Source organism: Hippoglossus hippoglossus, chromosome 10, assembly GCF_009819705.1.
Source record: "Hippoglossus hippoglossus isolate fHipHip1 chromosome 10, fHipHip1.pri, whole genome shotgun sequence".
Taxonomy (NCBI): Eukaryota; Metazoa; Chordata; class Actinopteri; order Pleuronectiformes; family Pleuronectidae; genus Hippoglossus; species Hippoglossus hippoglossus.
Window position 1 is genome coordinate 14,610,420 of NC_047160.1, and position 27,215 is coordinate 14,637,634.

Here is a 27,215-nt window from a genome sequence, read left to right on the forward strand (position 1 = left end):
AGTGATTCCAAACCAGGGGGCACTTGTATCTGACAGGAAATACTTCTCCAGTTGCCATTTGAGAGATCGTGCAGTATAAATTAAAAATATTGAGGGGTTGAGATGGTCGTACACTAACCAGATGGTTGGTGGTTTGATCTCTGGTCTTGGGAATGATACTGAACCCCAAATAGCTCCTGACAGCTGTGCTGGATGAATGTTGTGTGATAGAAAAGGCGTTGCGTGTGCGTGTGTGTTTTTTGGGACATTAGAGTTTAATGGCACAAAGGAATAAGACACATCAGGCTGAGTAGGATCAATCCTTTGTAAGTTTTCTTCAGCTCATATGATATGTCTTCATGTTGTTTACAGGCCTTCTAGTGACGTTGAGTTTGGCCTGGGCTCATTCAGCCTCCTGGAGGAGATTGTCACAGGTCAAGAGTGGGCCAGGTTCCTTAACCCCAACCTGCCAGCTGCCTCAGCCAATCAGAGACCATCAGTGGAGCCGCCGAGCCAACCTGTGAGCATGGATGTCTCAGAGGGAAAACAGCAGCAGTACTATGTAGTGGCTGATCAGTCAGAACCAATGGAGGAGTGGCTGCCTGGAGAGAGAGGGCGGGGGCAGCAGCAAAGACCTCAGTCCTTTGTAGAGGTTAGATATCATTTATATACTTTTCATAGAAATTATTGGATCCTTCTTCCAATTCATATGTTTTCATAATGATTATAATAACAATAATACATTTTATTTGCCCAGACTGGACAAACTAAACACCTTTTGAGTTTTTATGACAAATGGCTATCACAAGTTCTCTTTCATGTTTCAAAGGGAAGGGTTAAGTGAGGGGTATTCAACATGCAACTTCACCACTAGATGTCACTAAACTCTACACACCAAACCTTTTAAGGGTGACTTTTCAAGACATTCAATTGCACCGCACAGAAATAACTGAACATCAATAAAAAAGAATAATAGGGTAATAAAATATATATATAAAATCAACAGATTCATGAATTAGTGAGTAGTCTGAAGAATGAGATAAAAGAAAACCAGAACATGCCCTTTTGTTGTGAGAGTGGCTGACCCTGTCGTCTGGTTGTCAAACACAGCGTGCAGATATTCTGGACAACCCAATACTGAAGAGAGTCCACCTGAACAGAAAGAGACAGCATCATTCAGCTGGCAGGGCCGCGAGGCTGGCCACTGATGAAACAGGTAATGGAGGAGACGCAGACAAAAGTCACTTAATGCTCTGTAATATCACATATTTCAATCAGGTGAAATGTTGTCATGTGCGGCAGACACATTTTTGTGACTCTGCTCCGGAGAATTAAAAAGCTCACTTCTCTCTTTTGTCTCTTCTTTTATGGGAGCATCTGCATCTTCGCTGAGTATGACCAGCAGCCATGTGATGGATGAAACTGCAGAGTCGCAGCATGATGCTCTCATGCCTTTAAACCCCCTGAAGTCTCCTCCCGCCCCTCTCCCCCCATTCAAACCCTTCGCCCCTGCACCTCGGGGTGTCCTCAAACACTCCATGTTCCTTGATTCAGAGCCCTTGAATGAAATAATGACAAAAAGGGTGAGATGTTGGATATCACTGCGCCTGCTTGTGGCTTGAAAGATATTATCTACACAGCGGGCCTGTACCCTGCATTCATACTACTAATTCTAAACCTTGATTTATTAGTTTCCTGGTGACACCATATTCTCCCACAATTCTCGCAGCTGGTGAAAAGTAGCAGATAACCAGAGAAAGGAAATTACATTTTATTAAAATATTTGACTCTATTTGTTCAGTGAAATCCTGAACATTTTCCTCATAAAGAAAAACAGACAGGGCCTTGAAAGAAATGCCTAATTTAAATCCATGTATATATTGACTCATTATTTTTGTATTCAAAATGTATGTTGAATTTACTGTTAGATTTATCATTAATTGGTTTTAAAGACTCCATGTTACATGAGCAATTATATGGATCTGATTGATTACAAAAGTACCATCTTAAACTTATTTATTACTTATTTGTACCAAATTACATGGTACTTTCTATGATTTTATGAATGATTAAACTGTTGTAAAATATTGAGCAAATGTATCAATTTATAATGAGTGTTATTAACATTCCTCCCCCCCCCCCCCCCCCCCCCCCTTTTCATTCTATTCATCTTCTCTGGATCAGCGGCGAGTCGAGGAGAACCGCAGGGTTCGTTTCTCAGAGGAGGTGTTGGCCATAGACCCTCCGGAGCTGGATGTGGATGCTGAAGACTCGGAGGATGATTCTGGAGCAGAGGACGACTCTGTGATCGAGCAGGAGTGTGAGGTGGAGCAGTTGGAGATGGAGGAGGCGGCAGCAGCAGCATCAGTGGCAGCAGCAGCAGCAGCAGCAGCAGCAGCAGCAGCAGCACGACGGTCTGTCCTCCCTGCCTGGATACAGGCTCTAAAGAGGAGGAACACTGGGAGGAAGCACAGATAGTAACAGACAGAGAAACTGCAGAACATCAGCATTTAGTCTCATACATGTGTCCCTTTTAAAATGAAAACAGTTTGAGATAGTTTGTCTCAAATGGAACTTCAAATAAATGATATATATTTTTTAATATCAGGCATATTGTAACAGTATTTCTAAAAAACATGAAATGAATGATGTGATAGTCTCACACTCTTGGTTTTTTGTTACTTGTTTTGTAAAAGATATTATTTTGGGGGCTCGGAGGCCATGGACATTCACAGCATCGGGCTCAAGTTGCCCAATACAATTGAGCGGCCCTTCTGGAGAAAAAAAACGTTTTTGCTATTATTGTGGTTGCGTAAACAGGACGGTCTGATGGAAAGATAATGCCTCCAGCCATTGGCTCCTCCAGCTACCTCCTTTTTTACTCACATGTATCAATTCTTCTGAATTGGGACGATGTGAAAAAAGTGACATTATCACAATAAACAAACCCATGGACACACACACACCTTTTTTTAGGCCTGAGGGAACATTTGTTCTCTATCAACAGACGAGCTGCCGAGGGCTTTATGATCCAGTGTATTATATTATTTATCCATTCGATGCATTATAATGATTCATTTATTACATCAAACTTTGTGGCTAACTGCTGTGAATTCCTCTGGGGCCTCCCTTCACTGTATCCGCTCCCGTAAATCGCTGTCCGAGCCATTAAGAGGCTCTTCAGCTGATCTATTAGTGCCCTGGTCACAATTTATAGGGAAATGAGAGGAGTAACAGAGAGAAGGGAGCGAGACTGAAAGATAGGCAGACAGATGACTAAATAAATGCGGACAGAGCCACGGGAGTAAGAGAATCCTAATGTACTTATGGATTGTTCACACAAAAAAGCAGGATCACATTAGTCCATTAGTCTGTGTAGTAACATCTCCTACTGTACGTCATCACCCAGAAGTGGACTAATAATGGTCCATTTGTAAACCTCAAGCACCACACACACTCAAACCGCCACCACAACACACACAGACACACACAGACACACTTGTACCACTGCCACAACACACACACACACATTATTCTTTACACCATTAAGAGCCTTCAGTGCTTTTATTTGTGCAGGAAGAAAAGAAAAGAAAGGCAGTCGTTGTTTGTGTGAACATGACGACAAAAAGAAATAACCCCAAATTATTTTCCCACAAGTTTTATTCTCCGCGTTGTTTTTCATATTGAATACAGCTAACTGAAAACAGAGGCGGATTAATTCAGCTTTAATACTAGTTCGCTTAATCATTTTGTTACAATTTATGAATGGAAATTTACTAAAAAATGAAACTGCTTATAATAAAATTGAATTTGCATTACCATATGTTTCTGAGTTGAATTATTTTGTGTTGCTAATTGGTTTGGTGCCTGTTACTCTTTTAGGCGACAAGTCCATTGTTCCTTTTTCTTCGGACTCCGCTTCTATGTTGTGAAATTGTGAAGCTCGAAGCGACATTGTCCTTCTTTGCCCAGTTCCATAAACTTGCCAAACTAAATCTGAGTGCAGGATCCCGACATCCAGAATAAAAAGCATAATCAATCTGTCTCGAGGCAGTTGTTGAAGAGAAAGTCTATTTCTTCAGATGGCTTTCGTCATTGTCGTCACTCACATGGGTGTGTCAGAGGCCGCGAGGGAAACGGCTCCGGAGTCGTAGGAGCTCTTGATGCCTGGTTTGAGTGACAGCTGGCTGCCGGGGCTCTGAGCAAGGGATGCTTCGATCTGAGCCTCTGACACCTGATCGGACAAAACAAGAAGAGGAGAAGCTTTGATGAAGTGCTCACAGAGAAACTCAAAGGACATTTTGGTCAAACTCACACCTCGGTGTTTATCACACAATTTTATTATTTAAAAAACAACACATTACCTCTTCAAATTTCTTGGCTTTGTACTGATCTGCCCCTTTCAGGCAGTTCAGCAAGATGATGTCACAGAGAACCGTACCCTGACGGAAGGAAGAACAAAAAAAGAGCACTGAGGACCGAGGGCAACAAATAAATACATTTTTATCATCTGTATTTTGATCAGAAATGACAAACCAGTCCAATAGAGGTGAAGGCAGCCACCAACTGGATCAGTGTTGGGATTGTGTCAAACTTTCCTGCCTTGAAGAGACAGACAGGAAGAGACGGAGTCAGTTTAGGTGACACAGTAAACAAACGATCCCAGAGTGAAGCGCTCGGTGCAGAATATTCACATTTTAAATAATATAATAACAATAATCAGATTTCACTATTTAATACATCATTCTGTGTGTAGAGAAGCAGATGCATTTTTTTTTTAAAGATGATTTGAATCATTCAACATTACGGGGAATGTGCTTATTCACTTTCTTGCTGAGAGGCAGATGAGAAGATCAACGCCCCTCATTTATCTTTACAATAACAAGTTAGCTTTTTACTGTTAGCTTAGAATAGGTCTGGAACAGGAGAGAGCCTGGTTCTACAGGTAAAATAATCTACCGACCAGCTCCTCTAAAGCTCACTAAATAACCCATTGTATTTTGTGTACAGTCTTTCCTTTCATCATGGTTATGGAGGAGCCAGAGGATTTGACGGAATTGATCAAAGGATTCCAGACAGACACAATCTACTGGTGCTATGTTTGAAAAGAAACATTTGATTGTTACACATAACATGGATTTTGTTTGTAGATTTTCCAAACTCTTGGCAAGGGTGTACAGATTGTTGAGCCCTATGAATCATTATATATACATGTTAATTTGATTTAATTTAAATTTACACACACACACACACACAAATTCCATGGCTGCAACAATTTCCCACAACTCACCTTGCCCGTGACCATGACATCGAAGCGGATTGCGTATGCTTTGTGAAGTGTCCGAAATTCAGTCCCATTCTCAGTCTTGAAATATTTGGCAAATCTGCATTCATAGAGAAGGAAGGGCAAAAAAGGTTTTAAGAATAAAAAAGAAATAAAAAATGAGTGGAAGTCAAGTGGAGAAAAGTCCTCCTCCCCACCTGAAGTTGTATCCTTTGGAGATGGCGTTCCTGGCAAATGGTGCGTCCAGGCGTGTGAATGTGTACTTGGGCACACAATTGTCGATGTTCAGGTCCAAGTTACACTTCCAATGAATGTTTATTCCTATTTCTCCACCCTGAGCGAGAAGGAGAGACAAAACCTTGAGCATTAGATGGCCTGTATATAAAGATAAGACTGTCATGTAAACTCCCAAACAGTGAAGCCAAAGCATCTTGTTTTCCCCCTGGTGGCTGGCTGTGGTACAGGTCATAAACCCTCCATGTTAGTAGATAGGACATGGACCAAAATGATAAGTCAAAGTACACATCAAATACATTTTTCTCAAAGATGGTTTCTGTCATTTTAGTTCCTTTCACACTGATGAATGTTCAAGTCCTTATTTTATGTTTGGTTTTAATTCAAAACAGGGGCATGACATTTCACATGTCATGATTGACAGCTGAGACAGACTTGCGATTGGTCGAATGTGTGTGTATCGGAGGGACCTCGCTCCTGCAGCTCCATCCCCTGCACAGAATCTGGCTCTGCAAAATGGCAGCGTTTGTATCCAGGATATTTTAGCTTAATTTCTGGATAGTGAGAGACGCATTGTCCGTCTTTATTTAGAGTCGAGATGTTGAAGCCACTCTGTGTGTGTGTGTGTGTGTGTGTGTGTGTGTGTGTGTGTGAAGTCTTCTGTACAGTCACAACACTTCAACATTGAGAATGATGAGTGAATTAAATGAGAGAGATGAGACATTTTTTGTCAGGTTCTCCGGAGACTGTCCAGTGTAACTCAGCACGTCCCCGACCCGAAAGATGGGACAGAAGGGGTTGGTCTCTGGATGGTACTTGCAGCTCCTAATCTCTGAGGCATTCATTGTGGTGGGAAAGTTCCCTCTGCAAGACAAACATGTCACATTGTGTGTTCATGATTAGAAAAAAAAACATTTTTGTAGCTCTTAAAGGAGGATGTGTGGTTATTACATATTCTTCACATACCCTTATCAAACTACCATCGTGTTTTCTTCTGCTTAGAATATGTGTGAATATGTGTGTATACTTGCCGTGTGTGTGTGTGCGTGACGTACCTGGTGACATTGAAGAGAGGAAAGCGAATACTGTTTTTGATGAAAATGGTGAAGTTTCTCACATCGAGGATCGGGTCTCTGAGGAGGATGTTGACAGAGGTTGAGGTGTGAGGATGACAAGAAAGAATTTTAAATGAGGGAGGTTTTATCAGGTTCACAAACACGTCCGTATATTTGTGAGTGTGTGAATCTCACATGGAGACCCTGTCGTTCTCAGCTGGACACCAGGCTTCAATCTGGCACTGACCAGCAGTGTTGTTTGCCTCAGATTTGAGGCAAACACCTGTTATCACTCCTGTCATGTGAGAGAAAGAAAGATAAGAGAGAGACGGTGTGTCGAATTGGAAATTCTCAAGAGTTAAAAAGAGAGACACTCATTTTTGTTTTAATTATCTGTTTCTAAGACAGTAAACAACTGAAGAATGAGCTCAGCCTGTAAAGGACCATAAATCGGAGAGACGCAACAGATTCAGGTGATAATTCTCTGTAGGTTCATGTAAGAAACTTGATTTCACATTGTAATTACAATTATTATAATATTGTAAACAGTGGGTTACACTTACCATTGGAAAGGATGGACCCATAATGCTTGTGACAGTCTTCATCCGTTTTACAAGAAAAATTGTCAGTCTGAAAAACACACACACTGGTTTTTTGGTCGCACTAAAGACTTCCTGCGGACCCTGTTTCTGGGTCTCTGAAGTTGGTTGCACTGACAGCTCTAATTTCAACCACATGTCCTAGTCAGTATTAATCTCAGCCTGGTGAGTGTTGATGAATGATTTTATACTGAGGGAGATCAGTCTTCATAAAGTGCCATTGGCAGCACGGTGCAGTGCAGTGTTTCGGCCATGGGTCTTTCTGTGAGGAGTTTGCATGTTCTCCCTGTGTCTACGTGGGTTTTCTATGGGTAATCCAGCTTCCTCCCACAGTCCAAACACCCATAGATACACTTAGATCAGATTTGAACTAACATTTATAACACATACAGAATGTGTCAGGAGATCGCTGCCTGACGATTTGTGGTACTAGTCTGGTTCAGAGGGTCTTTAAATATAATCAGTAAAACCTAACAATACATTGAAACAGATCAATAATAAAAACCAGGGATTTGAATGTGTCCTCACCTCCGCACATCTTCCTTGGTACTGATTTTCAGTCATGATGAGTTTGGTCATGATGCAGAACACACCTGCGCCCTGGAACACAGCACAACATCATGGTTTACTGCAGGTTCATTAAAAAGCCGATTTAGACTTGTCCTCAAGAGCTTGTCTCATGTCCTCCTAGAGGCAACTTGTTGTAGAGCACAAAAACATTTAAAATTCATCAGATGAACAAACAATTCAACTTCTTCTGTAATAAATATCATCACCGGTTAAGCAGACAATTCAAAGTAAAGAAAAACGTGTATCAGTTTTAAATCATAGAATAGGTGAATGTATTTCACATCCCCAAGTCCACACCGGACCAAATGAGTCTCACATCGAGCACAGAACAATGGATGAAGTCATGAACTAAAACCTTAAATTCAACCCTGAGGAGGTTATGTGTGATAGGAAACCTCAGATTAAGATGATCCATTTCTCAAAGCAAGAATAAAGGTGTTGGAAAGCAGAGATCCCCCCTGAGGTCAAAGGTGATGCTTTACCTCTGTGTGGGGGCGTTTAACATGTGTTATCAGGGTCACACTCACCTGTGGGGGATAGACGTAGTCGGCCACATCCATCATACGGTCTTGATGGTAACCAAAACCTTTGACTTTGGTCATCACGGAGGACTCGATGCCGGTGTCAATGGTCTGATAAGCTTTCTCGTGGATGAAGACCCAGCTGCAGGACGAAGGACACAAAAAATATATATAACAGCAGCAGTGTCAGTGGACAACTGGAAACTGCCAATACAGATCGTATCATGGGCACATTTCTTTACATAAGAAATACCTGCACATTTTCCCTGTAGCCTTAAAATCGTAGATGTAAACAAATGTGATCGTACGTCTCCAGTTTGATTTTGGTCCCTTGTGTTTCTGTATCCCTTTGTCCAGCACTTAAATAAATAAGTACTTTATCTCCAGTTCGGTGGTTATACAGGTTTTTATACTTCTAGTATCTATATGCTAATCCTATTGTTTACACCTATAAAACTACATTTCATAGGGAAGTGTCACACTTTTTACTCTTTTACATTTAACAGCTATAAATACTAGTTACTACTGAGGTTACTGCAAATAAAGCTTGAATATAACTTTATGTCTTGTTTGAAAATATTATGCATTGATTTAACTAACCAAATATGAGTTATTATTCACTTACTGGCAACTAAATGCAACAATTTAAATCTGCTTACGTGTTAAGGCATCTGTAATAACCTTAAAATAATTTCATATATCACGATGTATCACTGATAAGGGCCATTCTGCTGCATCATGAGCGCTTTTGATGCTGTAGTAACATTCTGCTGATGAAATGAAGTCTTTATCAGTAGAGTTGTGAAAGCAGTATCTGTATATTGTGGTATTTATACTTTCACTTAAATAATGGTTCTGAGTAGTTTCTGTTCTGTAAAGAGGGTGTTCAGCAGGTGAGGTGTGGTGTTACTTCACCTTTCCTTCTTTCCTGTCATCTAAAATTAAAGGTGGGGAAGGGGACAATGTATTTTAACACTACACAGCAATGGTGTTGAATCATTTGGCAACTATCTGCTATTTTTCTCTGTAGAAATGAGCTGCTTGTTTGTAAAGTTTGCTGAGTTTGTAAAACTTAATCTTTTCAAATCTCCACCAACAGAATTAACCTCGATTGTATTGACATAATGGCAGAAGTCTCAGATGGATACGAAATACATGTTTTAAAAAAAAAGAGGAGGCTACTGACCCGACAAAATATGTGATGATGAGCAGCTGTACGATCCGGAAGATGATGCCCACAGACCAGCTTTTGACCACCACAGACTTGGTGGTCTCGTAGGTGAAGAAGTTATTGACGGCGCCCCACACCAAGTTACCCATGGCTGCTTGTCAGAGCGAGTCAGAGGCAGACGACAAGTGCTCTTCTTCCAGAGTCTCAGGGAAAAGTGTGGCTCCTTCTGTAATGTCGTGTTGGTAAAGCTCACTCCTGATTCTAAATGATGGCTTTAATCTTCAGTTCTGGTTGTGGTCTCTTCTCACTGCAAATTTGATGGTTAACCCTCACTGTCTCCCTCCTCTCCCTCACTGTCCGGTTTCATTGGTTTATGGCACAAACTGGACCTCCCCTTCCTTTCCTCAAATGAGCTATGAAATCATGAAAGTGTCTCTTCTGTCCCTCCCTCTCTCTTTCATTCTTCACCACAAATCCCCATCTCCCATGCCTCTTTACTCTCTCCATCGTTGGCTAATTCCAGCCATGTATTATTATTACATAATATAATTCAATTTTTTCATCAATGTGGTGAAGTATTTCAGGTATTCAATTCATTGCATTGGTCAAAACAGACATTACTGCGTGGTTATTTACCCATAAACAGTTTTCCATTGATCTTTCAACAATAGATTTAGACATGATATGTATTGATATTGCAATATAAACTAGAATGGCACTCAGTAGTGGTTCTGACTTTTTTTCATCAAGATTCATGAATAATTTTTTGGGGAAATCAGTAAAAATATCCAAATAACAAACCCTCTTCTGCAATGTTAAAGAAAGAGATTTAAAATTCCTGCATCCAAAACAGAATGTAATTGGCTCTTCCCTGAACCATATTCTGTTCAGTAGTTTTTGTGTGATCCTGCCAAACAAACTGACAAACCAACAAACACGGGGATGAAAATATAACCTCTTTGCCTTGGTGGAAGTAAGTATACAGTGGGATAAGGTTTTATACATACTGCCCACTCCTACTGGAAGGCCGGTGCATAGTTGGGCTGCGTCCATTATCCACTGCAATTTAAGTCTTTCTTTAAGTCTTTCTTTCTAAGTCCAAATGTTTCTGACGTGCTGCCATATTTATTCTGACTCTTGAAAAAAAAAAAGCCATGTTTTACAGATACTTGTAAACAATTAGCTGTAAGAGAACAACACCTAAATGTTTTCAGACAGCTCTTACTGGAACTACTTCAGTGGATTTAGAAAAGTCATAACTGGAACCAAAAATGGAACCACTCACACTCATCCAGATGTTCAACATGTCTCCATTAAACATTATAATGTTTCATTTTTGTAAATCAACAATATAAAAAAATAAATCTGATTGTATAAGAAGCTTGAGTGTAAATGCACTGTAAAATTTGTTAAATTTTGTCATTAGTGACAAATGTGCAATAATTGCGCCATATGATACGACCACTTCTCAATACAGCCATGAGTAGCAGCAGCATTATTGCCTCTAACACCAGGGAGATAATGTAATGATGCAATCACAATGTGTGTGTGTGCGCATGTGATGCATGTGCCTAGAGACTATGTCATTTCTTAAGTGCGTCCATTAGGTTTGTGGTCAATTAATGGTAATTTAATACAAAACGGGAAACACATAAACACACATGCTAGCTGTGGACGTACAGACGAGCACACAAGTTTTCAGGCTGCACGTGACTATAACGTCTATCACAAAGACATGAGTGTCTCAACATGGGTCCTGTACATCGATACTGTGAAGCCTATACATCTACAAAACATGAGATACTATTTGTCAAATTAGAGATGCAGACAAACACGATAAGGGAGACTGATGTGTTTCTGTGTGAAAGGAGAAACCATAGTGAAAGTGATCATCATGCCACAGGAAGAGATCTATGTAAATAGGTTCACAGTCCAGCCGTAACTTGTTGCAACAGTTACGGCTCCTCGGCTCGGTGGGTCCATCTCTTAAATATAAAGAACGACCAATAGACGGATTGATGTGGAAATGGAAATGTCTAGATATTAAAGTTCCCCAGAGGATGAATCTCACGGATGTTTCCTGTAGCTCCACCTTCAGGCCTAGTTTTGAATAACCCTGTAGAATATCTCAGTTTTTATTAAAGGAACTATCACAAAAGTTTGTATCGTCATGGTTCCTAGATAATAAATCCCAGACTCTGACTCCCCTGAAGTTCTTCTGGTGCCACTATGAGGTCGACATCTGTCTTTCTGAGAGAAATGTTTCAACTGCAGGATGACATGCCTCAGAGGTTCCAAAGTAACACTCAGCATGAGCTTCATGCAGGAATCGATACAAATGACGCCACGTTAGAGGAATTAATATAAAAATGTCTGACGGAAAGAGGTGGGGTCATTCTCAGGACATCCAGTTAGTGTTACTGCAGCAGGAAGAACATTGAGTACCTTATTGTCAAAACCAACAATATCCAAGTGGAAGTCAACCACACAGGGAATGTTTGGCTCTTAAAAACCACCCTCTCCGACCACACTATATCAGCCTTTTTACAAACCTCTGCATACTTGGGCCCTCGCATCCCCTTTGAAACCACTTTCTCTCCAACATTCACCAGAGTCGCCATCTAACTTCCCTTGATAACACTCACTCCCTAACCACCCTGCCTAGTTAAATGGGCCTGATGCATATCTTCACATCAGACAGGAATCCTATGGGAGTTTTCTGAGTCGACAGTAAAGAGCTTTTATTCTTCTCCTGCTAGGTAATGTAGGGAGGGACTCATAAGAGCCAGAGTCATAACAGAACCTTTTTAGTCTGACAGACCGTTTAATATGGTGACAGAATACAGTCTATGTACTAGACTTTTTGCAAAAATGCCAATATTCAGGTGATGTAACAAAAAAAGGAGTGGGTCTGTTTGGAAAAATACATATACACAAAAAATCCCATTAAGTGCTCTTTACCGCAGGATGATGTATGATTCAAAGAGGAAACTAATAATTGGACTCTTGCTGTGTAAAAATTAAAAGGCCTTTATCATGGTGGCTAATGCATGACAAAAAAATGCACCGAGGTGTGGCAGCACGCTGGTCTGTGTGCCGGTGGTTTATTTTCTTTTTTGCATTAAATCAATTCAGTTGGTGGGTTTTGCCAGTGAATTATACATGTTCAAATTTATAGATTTTCTGAGCATTTTAAGGACTGATCACATGGAAAAGCAGGAAAAGTACACGACATACACGAATCAAGTATCCCTCTAAGTCTTAACTTATTCTTATCAATATGATAAAGCATCCGAGCGTGCAGGACCCTTAAACTGAGGCAACCAAAACAAATGTCATATTTATAATGTGGCTCCCTTTCAAGGACCCATATGTATAGGACACATGGTAGTTTACTCTTGAGTGAGCAGTCATTTGAGAACACATATGAAACATAATTTTAAGAGTGATGCATTGTGGGTTATCAGAATTTAGCACATGCCATCAACTCATTTTAGAGCATAAACCTTCCTGGGCAGTAATGTGCACACATTTGGAAAATGTTTTATAAAATAACGGAAAGAAAAAAAAAAATCACCCTGTACTGATTAGTAAAAAGGAAGTCCATTTGGACATTGTGACGGTCAGTCAACTTCCAAATGTCCAGAGAAGTGGTCCTATCAGCCTGAGTGAGTGAGTTTTCCTCAGCAGATACAATACAAAAAGAACCTGTATAAATATAAAAGCGCTATAAAAGGTTCTGGTGTCTAATATAACTTAGCAGAATTATGAAAACAGTGTACAAGAAACCAGCAGAGTATTTCTTACAAAATTTTCATTTATTTATTTCAACCTGAAAACATGACATGGGAAAACAGTTTTTTAGATTCTCTACAAAAGAAGAACATAGTTTCACGTCATGAATCAACTAATGAGTCCTACACTGTCCAGTGCTATAAATCTACAACAACTATCTTAATGGCTGAGATGAAAAAAATAAAAATAACTTCAGTAATTTGGGGGGGGGGGGGGGGAAGAGATAAAATGGTACACCAGTATACCACCATATGACTGAAACCTGCTAGAGTATCCCATGAGCTTTCAGAGCCTGTCACAAGACGAGTTGTACCCTCGAAGCAAAATGTGTAGAAGAAAGAAAAAACCAACTCGAGTCTTCTGATTTGTCTGTCAGTCTGTTTGTGTGACATCAACATGAAAAGTATAAATGATTGGTCCTTTGTGTGTACGACGGGGTAAGAGCGTGTGTTTAGTCGGACTCCTCCACTGAGGATGTGGAAGCCGCCTCTTCCTCCTCTTCTTCCGATTCCTGGATAAAGAAGATATTGAGAAGCATTAGATGTATTGGTGTGAATGTCAGTGAATCAAAATGATGAATGTGAATTCCTCTTTAATGTGAGATAAAGTGAAAATAGATGTTAAAGATGTGACTGATACTGAGATCTGACTAAAGGCTCAAATCCCAGTCTGATTTAACACCTTCGGTTGCAACGGAGAAATCTGAGGCTCCAGTTTAGATAAAGGAAAAATCAACAAGCTGTCAGGTATGTGTCTTGCCTCCACATTATCCATTACATTTGAGGAAGACTCATTCAACATTAATTTACTAGTATAACTCATTTTAGCTTCTATTTTCATTTAACGTCACAAAAAAGTAAAGGAATTTCACCTACTAAGAATATTGCATAACTTGAAAAGTGGTGAGGTCTGGAGTAAAATGCTGACAAACTTAAAACTGAGCAGCATCCACATCTAGACGATCAATGATGAATAACAGGAAATGACAACGCAGAAATGCGCCTCCCTTCCATCTCTACACTCTTTCAGCACTCTGTGTGCACAGGCGTGTTGATGACAATGGATCCCATCAAATGGATGGGGTCAGGGGGACAAGAATTAGCTCTGAGAAAATATCACATTTACAAGAATGGGACAGACGTGCATTGTGGTCCAAGACTCGATCAGGTTTCTGCATCTCCGTCTCCCATGCACATCAGCTCTTATTCCCTCTCATTCTTACCTGCAAATTCTCCACATCTCGTTTCTGCAGTTATTTCCTCTCTTCTTTTCCCTCCAGTTTTAGTGCTATTCTTCAAAGTTGTTTTTGGATTTTGAAATCAAGCATTTAAGTGAAGTCTGAATGTTGCTGTCCCTACTTAGAGTTTAATACTGGAGCAAAACTTGATCATGGGTGTTGGTTTTACTGTTGGGTTACAAGAAATGATTTGAAACCTGCCAGTCAAACAACACTGGGACTTTTCAGTAGTCATACTGTTGCTAAACTTTATGCAAAAATCACTATTTTCAAATTGTGTGTAAATTATGTCCACTGCATTGCTGACTGAATGCTGCTTAATGTTAATTCGTGGATAATGGATCCTGCTGCAGTCTGCTGGACAATGATGTCCATCATTTCTGAGTTTTACCTTCTTCTTCTTCTTCCTCTTGGACTTGCTCTTGTGGTCAGAGTCTGATGAACTCTCTTCGCTGGTCTCGATAAACTCGCGGCTCTTGAAGCTGTCGTTGCCACCTCCTCGCTCCTTTTCCTTCTCTCCACCAGCAGACTTCCTCTTCTTCTCGTCTTTTTTACCTCCTGATTTTTTACTCTCCCTGAAGGAGTGCAGGTGACACATTGACATATGTTTAAAGACTTCTTGTGTTAAGGAACAGAGAAAAACATCTTGAGTGTCATAACTCTTACTTCTTGGAACTTGAGGGTGAGACGCCAACGCCAATGCCACCACCACTCTCTTTGTACTCCTTCTTTGCTTTCTCATACTGCCTCTTGGCTTCTCCTGCCTTTGTTTCCCACTCCTGAATGAAACATGAAAGTGTAAGAGAATAATAGGACAGACGTTGAAATTTACCATCAGGTGAGTTTAGGTAAATTCAAAAACTCTACCAGGGTTGGTCGGATAACACTGACTGAGTTTGATTTATAAATATAAAGACATTTCAATAGTTTAAATATATCTAAAAGAATATCTTTAAAATGATCACACTAACAACTTTCAACTATTCTCTTGGAACACAATACCGTTTCACTCACTGAAAGTCTCTCTGAATAAAGCTTGAAGTATAAAATGTAAAATTACAACTGTCACTCTTGTAAAATGTAATAACTTGTATGAGATTAGACTTTTACTCTTCTTGCCATCCACCCTCACCTCTTTATCCTCTTTTTCCAGTTGTCTCCACATTTCTCCGGCCTTCTTTGAAATCTCGGTGATGGAGATTCCTGGATTCTCTGACTTGATTCGTTCACGACTGGCGTTCAGCCAAATCATGTAGGCACTCATCGGCCTCTTGGGTGCGCCGGGGTCCTTCTGCTTTTTCTTTTAAAATTGAAAAGAAGAAGGAAATCAGAAGGTAAATATGTGTAGTTATACAGAGTTATATAAACGTATCTGTGTGATATAATGGGGTCTTTCTCAATACACAATCATATTTCAAGTGTTTTCTTCCACGCTCTTTGCCCTCTCACCTCTTTGCGCGGTTTCCTTTCTTTTTTCTCCTTCACTACTTTTTCTTTCTTGACCTTCTTCTTTTTCTCACCCTCATCGCCGCTTTCATCGCCGTCTTCACTGCTGTCGCTTGCTGAGGCATTGCTATCGTACCTGATTCAAAGTAGGACAAACAAATCAAGAAATCTTTAGCTTGGTGAAAGATTCCAGGGTGCCAGAAAGCAAACCTTGTAGTAAGGAAAAGATGAACAGATGAGCTGACACCAATGTTGATAAAACAGTCACTTACTCTTCTGCGATGTCGTCGTCTTCTTCTCCCGGGTTAAACGACTCATCTAGGAGGGGAAACAAGACAGAAAAGCCCACGATCAAACATCCTGGTCTCCTGGAGTCATCATGGATTCCTTACATCTGTCATAATAAGTCAGTCCCTTACCGCTTCCACCGTCTGACTCGTCGCTGTCATTGCCCTCCTCTCTGATCTTGCCTTCAGCCTTCATCCTCTCCAGATAAGCATCGTGCTGGTCGTCGTCAGAGTCGCTGTACTCGTCCTTGTTACCTTTCATGCCCTGAAAGTAAACTGCATGGTCAAAAGACAAGAACACCGCCCACTGAGGAGTGTTTCTATGAGCTACGACAAATCCCCTGGAAACATTTCATCAACCCAGGGGTTTGATGGCCGGTCTATAGCATGACCTCTCGTTAAACATAACGTGGGCTTAAACCCCAAAACAACCAGACTAACAAAACACTTTCATGTTACAGGGTACAAATTCATACCCTAATAGTGTTATACTGTACTTTTACAGTATATGCAACAACTGTTAAAATGTTTGCATTCATGCGGTACATTTATCACAACATTGATTATGTCTGAGTTGAATTTTTTTTTATCAACAAGTAATAATCATTTTTAGGGCTGCAACAACTAATCAATTTAATCGATTATAAAAATTGTTGGCAACTAATTTAGTGATCGATTAGTCAGGCCTGATATAATACAGGGCACACACTGTGGCAACGTCTCCTGAGGTGTGGGCAGTAAGCCATCGGATTGTTTCAGTGGTTACATTGTAAAGCCCAACAACCTGCTGCAAGCTGGTTCATTAAGTTTTGTGTAAATACAGACATGAATTCAGTCCAGTGCAGATGGTCTGCTGTGAGTGACAAACACACATTCAGCGGGACAAGCCATTTTTAACATTAGTTAAACAAATGTGATTATCCAAAACTAACTTTAGAGATATCAGCAACGTCATTTTGACTAGTCATTCTTTCACTGTTCATAGTAAGAATTTTCATTTTGTCTTTATATCCGAGTATTAATCGATTAACAGATTAAATGACTATCAAAATAAGGGTTAGTTGCAGTCCTAATGATTTCATTACTCATTCATTATTTAGCCATTCAATTATTAGAAAATAGAGGAAAATGCTGATCAGGAGAAAGAAGCAAAATCAGTAAATCTCCCCACGTTGGAGATTGGATCATCAAAATTGCATGAGATACATTATCTGTGAATATATCACTGTCATTTATGACTTTCCTCCAATTTTGTATTTCTTTCTTGAGACATTGGTCATTGGCTATTCTTTAAAAATAATAAATAAACTGAAAATATTGGTGGTTAAGTGGACTGGACAATCCTGCTGACAGCCTTTATCTTCACTTTAAGCAGTTTAGTGAAACATCTTCCTCTTTAGCAAATAACAATTGCTAAAATAACAAAGACTTTTCTTCTCATTCCACCTCCATGCACCAGTATCTGAGTCTCTCAGGACAAAGACAGATGACAAGTCATCACAGGTATTACTAAAAGACCGGCAGGAAATGGAGAACAGCCCCATTTACTTTCATCGACCTGCTCAGCTGACCCTGTCACCATGGCAACAGATGGCCTTGTTACCAGACAAACCAGGGCCTTTCAGAAGACAGCATTATGGGTAATGCATCAGCACTGCCCATTTTAGGCAGAGGTCATGATGACAGCTGTGTGAAGTGTTAAAGCACACCAGAAGCCACCAGGAACACATTAGTCAGGACGATGCAAACAAACGAGCAGATCAGCGCACACACACAATTATCACTCACACACTCATTCACCCCCTTATCCCATGATTAGTCATAAATCACCCGAGATTCATCAGGTTCTACACCAGTCGTATTGGTAACATCAAACCAAATCAAGATCATTGGACGATATCCTCAGTCTCAGAAACATACATCAGCAGGACGCCATGCAAGCAGAAATAACTCCACACCGTAAAAATCAAGTGCCTATTTCACACGTGACGCCCATGACCATACCCACCTTCTTCTACAAGGGTACAAGGACAGACACACAGGAGAAGAGCAACAGGCATCAATATGTGGGATGGAACAAAACTCACAAACAGGATATAATATGTTTGATTACAAACTGGGAAATGTTTAAATGACAGAAGGGTTTTACCTCTTTGAACCCTCTGTTCTTGATGTTGAGCTTCTTGGCGTTGACAAAGTCAAACAGTTTGCCGTATTCTTCTCTAAAGGAAAGAAGACAGGGGTGGATGATATATCTACAAATTATATCTATCACAATGAACTGTCACATTTATCTGAAATTTACATTCACTACATCAGTACATGACATTTCTGTTCTCATGCTTAAGGTAAAGGCAGCAGAGTCCAGAAACCACAGTGGAGTCTTGACAAAGTGGTTTCATCCAGTGGCCAGGATGTCAAGAAGGAAAAAAACATGGCCACCTTTAACAGAAAACTGGATCTTCTTGAAATGATTTACACCAGAACATGAATAAAACGGTTCCTCTATGATGAACCAGGTAGAGACTCACAAAACAAGTATTTCTTGACTATCACGATAGATCTGCTTTTGTTGTATAACAAATGTATTACAGACATTCCTGCATTGAAGAGTCAGTGTCCCCACCTCTCAATGCTGCTGAAGGTATACTGGTTTCCCTGCTTGGTCTCTATCTCAAAGTCGAACGATCGTGTCGTGGTGGTTCCTCTGGCAAAGTTGACACAGGAGATTTCCTCGAAACGCAGGTGCACGGGCGGCTTGTGGACGTAGATGAAACCTCTCTCCAGCGGGTAGAGGAGGCCTGAGGATGCCTTGTACGAGCAGGTGATGCACTGAGCCCCAGAGTGACTGTGGAAGAATTAGGCGTGTTAACTAGGTTTTCTGAAGTCAATGAATGTGTATTTTAAAATGGAGGGGCCTACCCTTGGAAGTTTCCAGGCACAGTGATCTTGCGGTTGACCAGCGACTTCATCACCCTGCTGACCATTTCGTACAGTGACCCCGACATGTTTTTACTGAGTTTGCCCTCAAAGCGACGCTCCACATCTTCTCTGTTAGACACACAGAAGAAAGGAACAGGTCTAATCTCCAGCTTTCTGGTTTTCATTGTGCTGCTGAAAAAACATGACATGTGCTTCTCTAGAGCTTTGCCTCCCCCTGGTGGAAGTTTGCACTAAGTAGCATGTGTTAGCACATGAGGTATTGTTTTTTTTAATCTATAATCAATGTAACAGGCCTTTTATGCAAAATCATGGTGCACTTTACTCACTCGCTCATGTTGAGAGTGAGGCTGAGTTCCTCTTCCTTGGAGAAGAGCAGAATCAGAAAATGATAACGCGTCTGTCCCTGCTTGATGGGAGGATCCAGACTGATCTATGAAGACAACACAAAGACAACAAGGGGTGAAAAAATAAGTGGAGAAAATGAGGGAAGGAGTGAGAGAAGAAGAAGAGAAAGAGTGTTGCACTCAGTTAAGAGTCAACTCAAAAGTCCACTCACCACAAAGAACATCTGCCTTTGGTCCTTGTGTGGCAGCAGGAATAGACGGAGGACAGTAGTGTAGGGTATCTTGTAGTCGAAGGTCTTACCATGGAGGTGAAGGAAGGAGGGGTAGATACGAATGTCATATCTAAAAGAAAAAAGAAAAAAGCAGCATTTTAGAGAGAATGGAACTAAAACAAACTGGACATCCAACTACCAGTGTGTCATTTATGAAAGTGCAAGGAGATTTGTACAAATAAATCCATTAAGAAGTGAGACTTTATGTAATTTCATGGTAAATTTTCCACTTTTTCATGACTGTGTTTTATGTTGATCTCTCACCTTCCTCTGGGAGTAAGACACTGCAGTTCTTTGAAGACACACACAGCGTCTCCTGTGGCCTGGATCACGTCGGCCTTACACAACACATTCTGGGCAAATGCCTGTAAGAAAACACACTTTTAGCAACATTAAAACCACTGATGCGTTTTATGGAGAAGGAACAAGGAATAGAAAAGGACGTGGAACATCCTTCCTCACTTCAACAGGGTCTTGTCGCTCATCAGCCTGGCTGGGAGGGACGTAGAATCGGACTTCCATGAGCGACACCTCTGTGTCGTCATTCTGGTGAAACTCCAGAGTGACTTCATTCTTCCCTGTGGCACACTGGGAGACGTTGGACAGTGGGATCTCAAAGGCTGAGTTGTCATTTACTTCAAATGATAACTGTGGTCCTGTCGTGGGAGACACAAGGGAGAAATGTCAACAGCAGCTTCATTTCCAGTTTTACAATGTATTTCCAGTATTTTGATTTACTGCTGTGCTGTCGTTCAATTGAGGGCAAAATTCAGTTCACCCAGGTGTCATGATTTTGTATCTTCTCTGATTAAACTAAGAGAACATCTTTCAAATGTGTCGTTTACAAGTTGATACAAGTTTAATCACTGAGAATGAACTGATGTTTACACATTGATAGTTGATTCTTAGTCTACTTCTCATGTTTAGTACATAACATACTTTAAATTAGTGACCCCCCTGTCTGATGTTAATACAAATATGTGTATTTGTACCTGAGAACTTGGCTGTTCCCCAGTTCCAGCCCTTCACACACATGTCTTTCTCTGTCAGCTCCACCTTGTAGTTCGCCTTGAAGAACTCGGAGATCTTTTCAAAGTCCTGATGGAGGCCGATGGTAGATGAGTGTCAGCAGTAGAAAATGAAAAAGAGAAAAGACTCAGTTATTAAAGGCAGTAAACGTACTGGCACTGCATGGGTCAGAGCTTAGCAAAACACCCTAATTAATCACAAGGCAATTATAACCGCACCCGCCGCTTGAGCCACTTGGGAACAGTGGAGGTGAATGTAATCCATCCGCCCTCGTCGTCCGCCTCCCCTCCACACCAGCCCTGACAATCAGCCTATTTATTTATCCTGCAGGCTCGCTTACAACTGGAGAGGACTCGTACTCACACACAGTGACAAACACATGGTCTCACACACACACACACACACACACACACACACACACACACACACACACACACACACACACACACACACACACACACACACACACACACACACACACACACACACACACACACACACACACACACACACACACACTGTAGTCCCCACATGTGGAAATGATTGTGGTGTGCAGGGGAGAGAATGAGACTCTGTGGGAAACATAGTTTAGGCACCTGGATATTTGCCTATCCACAAGGTTATTATCGCCAATTAGAGCCCAGTGTGTGTGTGTGTGTGTGAGAGAGAGAGCAAGTCTATCAGTGTGCATGTTAGCCAGGATTAAGGCATTGTTTAGACAGGCGAACATGTGTGAGCAGATGTGTAAATGCATAAAATCTGACTTTGTGCAGAAGTGGCCCATTGGTGTTCATGCGTGCTTGAGTGTGTGTGTGTGCGCATGTTCACTGTGTCCTCATCAGACCTGCTGCTGAGTGTTTCTCTACATCTCATTGCAGTTGAGGCAGATTTGTTGTTTCTCGTTTTAGGGTTGTGCAATATGACTAAAATCGGTCAATTCCTATCCAGATAACGAAACATATCGCGATATAGCATATTTTACTCTCCTCCGCGTTTATTTGTGCTGCCTGCATCTGTGCCATATTGTAGAAAGCAAAACACTGTCCAATTGATGAAGAATATTGCTATAAAGAGTGATTTGTAACTAAAAGAAATAAACAATAGAGCATGATATGAAACAATAGATTTTTTCTTTTGTCACATGATATAGTTCATCATACTGCATCGGGCTAGCTCAGCTCATTAAACCATAATAAACACAGGCCCCCATCACTACCCAACACAGAGAAACACAAACACATATAACTCACCCAACTTACTCCAGAGGGAGTATTCAATAGACATTATTTATTCCATTCTATTTAAAAAATGATTACAACTCTGACTATTCATTTGGAACAGCAGCAAATGACAATTCGTTTCACCATCGACCTGGCGGACCATTTTCGCAATTAATCAATATACTTTTAAAACTTTTAGACAAATGTTAATCATAATTTCCTTATGTCAATATGATGCCTTGTTTTAGTCAAACCCTCTATAACACTAAGATATTCAGTCTTCAATAATATAAAACAGAAAGACAGCCGTTACTTTTTCTTTACAAGAGACTGAAACGATGGTCGCTGATACATTTCTTAGGCCTGACTTATTTTTTTAAAGCTCCAGGTTCAATGCCAGATTTAGTTAAAAACAGAAACATTTTGGTGGCACAAGAAAAAGTGAGCCCTGTTAGCAGAATGCCACACACAATGACGTCTTGGGCCAGCTACATATTACACTTGTGAGTGACATGAACGGACGACAATTACACAACACTCGGCTCCTCCGACAGAGATTCAGCATCTTGCACAAGGACACTCAGATAAATCAAAGCCTCTGCTCAGCTCGCCAGCGGCTAAACCTCCAGCCAACTCACGATTACCGACACTGGCTGTGCGATAATAAACAATGACATCACAGCCTGCCCTCCGGGACAAGAGGATCCATCTCATCCCAACCAAAAATTTTGCTGATTAACCCCAGGAGACGCTGGCTCTCACAACCACGGACTCCAGGTTATACCCACTCCTCCATCCCAGTCTTTCACTGGTGTGCTGACATTCCCCATACACTCAGAGCAATGGAGGGAAAAAAAATAAAATAGAGTGATAGAAAACAAACAAGACCACAATTTTTTTTCCTTGTCTGTCTTCTGAGCCAAATTGTTTCAATGGATTGATATAAACACTGACTCACATGAGCCGATGATTACACTGTTTATGGAACACACATGCTAGTGCTGGTTTCCCTCATTAATCCCATTAGGAGCTTTGGGGAGAAGAGCCTACTCATTCACATACTTTTGATAGCAACCCACAAAAGCATGCACGCACACAAGTGGTGGCCTTTACGCAAGATGGAACAGTTTTTCGTGGAAATGTCAGATGTGGGATGGAAGTGGTCCCCTTGCTTGTGTTACATTCTTCGTCATAAACATAGCGCTGAACAAAACAGCAGCGTGTCAGTCTGTAATATTCCACTGTTGCTTTAGAGATGCCTAAGCCTTAAAAACAATAAAACGACTTCTTTATTGCACACACACAAATTAACAAAACTTTACAGAGCCTGCGGATCTTAAGTCTTGTCGAGCGGAACACACTTACCGTGTCTCTGAAGCCGTCGTATTTGTAGAAGTTTCCTGAGCTGGTGCCCAGTTTGATGCCGTGACCTAAACACACTCGTCTCCACTGAGCCAGGTTGAGGTCACCAGCCGAGATGCTGTCCACCTTCCCCGTCTTGGTGCTCTTATAAACCACATTTTGCTTACTGAAGCGCAGCCGGCCGTCGTTCTGAAGCAAGAAGAGATGCAAAAAGAGATGGAATTTGTGTTAAATGTTGGGGTTTGAGGCTTAAAGTAAGACTTTTTCCACAGTGAAGCTAAAATGTCAACTACTCAAAAAAAAAAAAAGTAAATTCATTGTTCCAAGTAGTATTTAAGAAAAAATACAAAAAGGTTTCTCATTCCTACTTATCAAATATTAACTTTTTTGTTCCTTTCCATTTCTTCTATGATAATAAAAATTATCTTTGCATTTGATTTGCAGTCGGAAAAAATTGAATTTGAAATCATCAACATGAGACTTCAAATCTTTTACCCATTTACTGATATTTTATAGATCAAAAGATTTATAATCCAAAACAAACTTTGCTCCAAAATTTTGAACATCTTTTTTATTTAGCTTCACTTTCAGTTTCAGCGTGGAGGTGTCTTTAGAACCACACACCCATCAACCCCTTATTCTAGATGACCTGTTTAATACTTTAACACTGATATTTTTGAAGCATATTAGTCATTTTGATCAGGTCTCAGTAAATTCAAAGCATCTTTCTCATTTCAGTCTTATCATACTGTAGTTAAATTATCTTTTTTTTAATTAGCAACATGGTGTTTTTTAACCTGTTTACAGACCTGCGGGTAGTCTGGAGAATTGGGTCCGGCCTTTACCCGCAGTTTGTTTTACACACATGCACAACGCAGCGGGAGGTTCTCTGCACAGATGTGCTCACAACAGCAACAAATCCTCCACATTATTCAGACGAGAGGTGGAGCAGCCGAGTGCAGCAGGCAGAGACAAATTAATTCCACTGCGGAGATCGTGTTATTTTCTTGACGACACACAGACCCCGGCATCGGCTCTTATCCCCACAAATTCTGGATTAGCCTTTTAATAATACCTTGACCTCATAAACCATGTCATATTTCTCTCCCTTACATGACAATACAAGACAAAAAATATTGATATCAGTGGTCGGGGCGCTGGAATTACGCAGTATCTGACCCAAACTTATTAAAGAGGAGATCAAAGCGAGTATTGAAAGTATTCTGATCTAGTATGATTCCTCTCTACACATCAGAAAGCAGAGGTTGTTGATGAGGATACTGACCCAGGAGCCTTTGACCTCCTGGTAAATGTCACTGAACTCCAGTGTGTCTCCCATCTCAGCTCCAGGCGATGAATGATGTTCTATGGACAGACAGAAGAGAATGCATTGAATAAACAAGCATCAAGAAAGCCTTTTTCTGCAAGGTTCAATAAGTTACGTTTAAGAATTTTTAAGACCACGATGAATTAAATTCAATACCTATGTCAACTATGACAGACGAGGAATATCAGGGTCCGAGAATTACTCACACTTCCCTCTAATTGAAGGCGAAGTCGCCAAGTAGAGAATAACTCTTTAAACACCACAATATGTCTCAAACTATGGCGACAGTAACTATAGTTTTTCCCACAGCCAAGGAAGGTGCAGTTATCAGTTCCACGGTCTTGTTTGCGGTTTTATTACTATATACTATACTATAAATATTTATTTAGTTGATGGAGACATTACAAACAATGCATTAAAACCTTTTAAAGCACAATAGAAGTAGTGTTAAATGATCGTTAAGAAAGACCAATCTCTAAGTATTTTAATAAGTAATATTTTAACATATGAAAGACTTTAAAAGGCCTAAAGTTCAGATTATTATATTTTGGACTTTTTAAAACTTTAAATCTCCCCCTGTGAACACAGACACCTATTGTTTTTCAGTGTATTTTCAGTTTAGGGAATGAAGGAAGTTATGTTTCATTGCAGGCTAATGGTGGGAGTCAGTGGTATGACCCACAACACAGTGTGTATAAATACATATTACTGAAATATTGATTATTATCAATAATTATGATCACAATCACATGATCATCATCATAGCTTCAAACTGATGAAGCACGGTGAGACAAGAAACCGCCATGTTGTGATGCTGTACAACTAAAACTAGCTTATTTTTCTTGTTAGCTTTTGTTTGCAGTGATATCGACATCTCTGCTCTCGAGTAGAGATGCCAGCTAGCTAACAGCTAGCGTCTGTGGACGTTAGCATTGCCCTCATTTACGTTCAACTAAAGTTTCAACCATTGTCTCCTCCTGACATATACCAGTTAGCAGCGGTTTCCGTTAGCCGCCACTTAAACGCGAGCGGAGACGGAATGTACTGACGTCCATGCTGCGCCAGCAACAATGGCTAGGCTAACTTTAGCTGCACTGGGTGAGCTTCTTTTACAACACGGTGCTCCGCTGAGTCCTCGTGTTGTAACGCACAGAAGCGATGCGGGGGTACCGCACCGCCACGTAGAGACGCGGCGCACTTTAAAATCGAACGCTCCCGCAGAGCTAGGCCGGCGTAAAGAAGTGAAGTGATGTTAATTCAGCAAAAGGAAATAAAAGTGGGTCTGAATGAAGCACGAGGACTGAAAACACTCTCTTACAACTCACACGTGTCTCCGGAGCAGTTGGTAAATATGAGATAAATAGAATAAAAAAAACTTCATCTTACTGTGGATGTGAGGCGCAGCTTCGCCTGTTTCCCGCGTGTAGCATCGAGAGCTAGCGTGACGTCACCGGAAATAGCCAGGAGAGGTTTGTATTTACTTCCGCTGTGGTGACGTTTGGGGTTTAATATGAAAGATTAAAGTCTTAAATAGACAATAAAACTTTGGAGTCTTTACCTGCAGCTTCTCACACAACACGTGAAACACTAACACACTCACAACAACACAACTGAAACCTGTGTCTGCAAGAACCACTCATCACCACTGGGTGGCGCACAACACAGCTAATCAAATAGATCCAGAATCATTTTTTTATTCCAACGTGAGAATTAAATTGTGACACAAACTGAACACGGAGGGAAACAACACAGAGGTGTCATCAAAATTAATTTAATAATGAGATTGAAGGGAAATACAATTTACTCAGTAATTCTTTATACTTTGAATCAAAGCAGCTTTAATGAGGCTGTGGAAAACCCTGGATGATATAAAACAGAATACTAGTAAATTAATCTGTTAGAGGTTGGTGTATATGATTTTTTTATAAGCGGATTTATATATTCTAGATGATAATTTGATTAAATTAATGATTTTAAGAAGAGCTAAACTGAAACCAATATCTTTAAACTAATTGATTTTGACACAGGCTCCAGATTAAAAATTGGTCTTTAAAATAAACAACGATTTATTTTAAAGCCATTGTAATGTCTGTGATAATCTCCTTTTGTGCACGTTGCATATTCTATATTAAATTTCTAATTGAATCAACATATGACACGTGGACTTGTGGCCCCTTGTTGATCCAGGATACTGGATATTGTCAAAGCACATTATCGGCGTCTATCTGTTCTGATTTCGATGCTACACACAAACCTCCCACAGATTTTGGACATTACGGTGGCAAGTGAGGGATTTTGGTTTTTGAAAACCTTTAATAATTTATTAATTCCAATAAGTTGGATCCAGGACAAGTTGCAGTAACTGTAATGACGCGGTGTGAGTGACAGCTGGAGCTGAGAGGAGAAGATCGCTGTAATTCCTCTGTCAATAAAAAAATAAAAGCTGAGGAATGAAGGGAGAAGGAAGAAACGCTGTGGAGCAGGCAAACACTTGTCTCCTCTCATTTTCTGAGAAACAGAGAGGGGGTAAAACAGACGGA

At 40.5% G+C, this 27,215-nt stretch overlaps 3 protein-coding genes and 1 long non-coding RNA gene across 7 annotated transcripts; 2 read left to right on the top strand and 2 right to left on the bottom strand.

Annotated features, from left to right (window-relative positions):
* The first annotated feature begins 498 nt into the window (after nucleotides 1–498).
* On the top strand, nucleotides 499–3,232 carry LOC117768800. The gene is made up of 5 exons (XM_034597154.1): nucleotides 499–631; nucleotides 1,090–1,195; nucleotides 1,354–1,562; nucleotides 2,164–2,475; nucleotides 2,606–3,232. The coding sequence occupies exons 1-4, from the start codon at nucleotides 506–508 to the stop codon at nucleotides 2,455–2,457; spliced, it is 735 nt and encodes a 244-aa protein (XP_034453045.1). The 5' UTR covers nucleotides 499–505; the 3' UTR covers nucleotides 2,458–2,475; nucleotides 2,606–3,232.
* Nucleotides 2,956–9,773, bottom strand: p2rx3a (purinergic receptor P2X, ligand-gated ion channel, 3a). The gene is made up of 12 exons (XM_034597152.1): nucleotides 9,429–9,773; nucleotides 8,249–8,384; nucleotides 7,680–7,751; nucleotides 7,116–7,182; nucleotides 6,748–6,847; nucleotides 6,553–6,630; nucleotides 6,220–6,361; nucleotides 5,461–5,597; nucleotides 5,270–5,363; nucleotides 4,516–4,581; nucleotides 4,344–4,421; nucleotides 2,956–4,213 (listed from the first exon to the last, which is right to left on the bottom strand). The coding sequence occupies exons 1-12, from the start codon at nucleotides 9,560–9,562 to the stop codon at nucleotides 4,085–4,087; spliced, it is 1,233 nt and encodes a 410-aa protein (XP_034453043.1). The 5' UTR covers nucleotides 9,563–9,773; the 3' UTR covers nucleotides 2,956–4,084.
* LOC117768803 lies at nucleotides 9,498–17,974 on the top strand. The gene is made up of 3 exons (XR_004615102.1): nucleotides 9,498–9,509; nucleotides 9,990–9,997; nucleotides 17,804–17,974. It is a non-coding gene; the product is annotated as an uncharacterized LOC117768803 (long non-coding RNA).
* Nucleotides 13,210–26,213, bottom strand: ssrp1a (structure specific recognition protein 1a). 4 transcript variants are annotated; one of them, XM_034597148.1, is made up of 19 exons: nucleotides 26,062–26,213; nucleotides 24,634–24,713; nucleotides 23,352–23,537; nucleotides 20,730–20,835; nucleotides 20,200–20,393; nucleotides 20,002–20,102; nucleotides 19,678–19,807; nucleotides 19,448–19,551; nucleotides 19,101–19,229; nucleotides 18,805–19,026; nucleotides 18,328–18,400; nucleotides 18,187–18,192; nucleotides 16,311–16,443; nucleotides 16,164–16,209; nucleotides 15,895–16,027; nucleotides 15,578–15,745; nucleotides 15,112–15,224; nucleotides 14,837–15,020; nucleotides 13,210–13,706 (listed from the first exon to the last, which is right to left on the bottom strand). In XM_034597148.1, exons 2-19 carry the CDS (start codon nucleotides 24,685–24,687, stop codon nucleotides 13,581–13,583), a joined length of 2,208 nt encoding a protein of 735 aa, XP_034453039.1. In that variant the 5' UTR covers nucleotides 24,688–24,713; nucleotides 26,062–26,213; the 3' UTR covers nucleotides 13,210–13,580. The 4 variants fall into 4 exon arrangements, with proteins under 4 accessions (XP_034453039.1, XP_034453040.1, XP_034453041.1 ...); XM_034597150.1 differs by having other exon boundaries at nucleotides 13,403–13,719; nucleotides 26,062–26,100; XM_034597149.1 differs by lacking the exon at nucleotides 18,187–18,192 and having other exon boundaries at nucleotides 26,062–26,121.
* Nucleotides 26,214–27,215: the final 1,002 nt, after the last annotated feature.

Excerpts from the sequence above, each read along its gene's own strand:
- ssrp1a (XM_034597148.1), bottom strand. The coding sequence starts at position 24,687 with ATGGGAGACACACTGGAGTTCAGTGACATTTACCAGGAGGTCAAAGGC. Across the intron at positions 18,401-18,804 it reads ACCTTCAGCAGCATTGAGAG|AGAAGAATACGGCAAACTGT; the intron begins GTGGGGACACTG and ends TCTTTCCTTTAG. Across the intron at positions 15,021-15,111 it reads TCACCCTCAAGTTCCAAGAA|GGAGAGTAAAAAATCAGGAG; the intron begins GTAAGAGTTATG and ends GCACTCCTTCAG.
- LOC117768800 (XM_034597154.1), top strand. The coding sequence starts at position 506 with ATGGATGTCTCAGAGGGAAAACAGCAGCAGTACTATGTAGTGGCTGAT. Across the intron at positions 1,196-1,353 it reads GCTGGCCACTGATGAAACAG|CATCTGCATCTTCGCTGAGT; the intron begins GTAATGGAGGAG and ends CTTTTATGGGAG. Across the intron at positions 1,563-2,163 it reads ATGAAATAATGACAAAAAGG|CGGCGAGTCGAGGAGAACCG; the intron begins GTGAGATGTTGG and ends TCTCTGGATCAG.
- p2rx3a (XM_034597152.1), bottom strand. The coding sequence starts at position 9,562 with ATGGGTAACTTGGTGTGGGGCGCCGTCAATAACTTCTTCACCTACGAG. Across the intron at positions 5,364-5,460 it reads TCCAAAGGATACAACTTCAG|ATTTGCCAAATATTTCAAGA; the intron begins GTGGGGAGGAGG and ends CTATGAATGCAG. Across the intron at positions 4,422-4,515 it reads CCTTCACCTCTATTGGACTG|GGTACGGTTCTCTGTGACAT; the intron begins GTTTGTCATTTC and ends TCCTTCCGTCAG.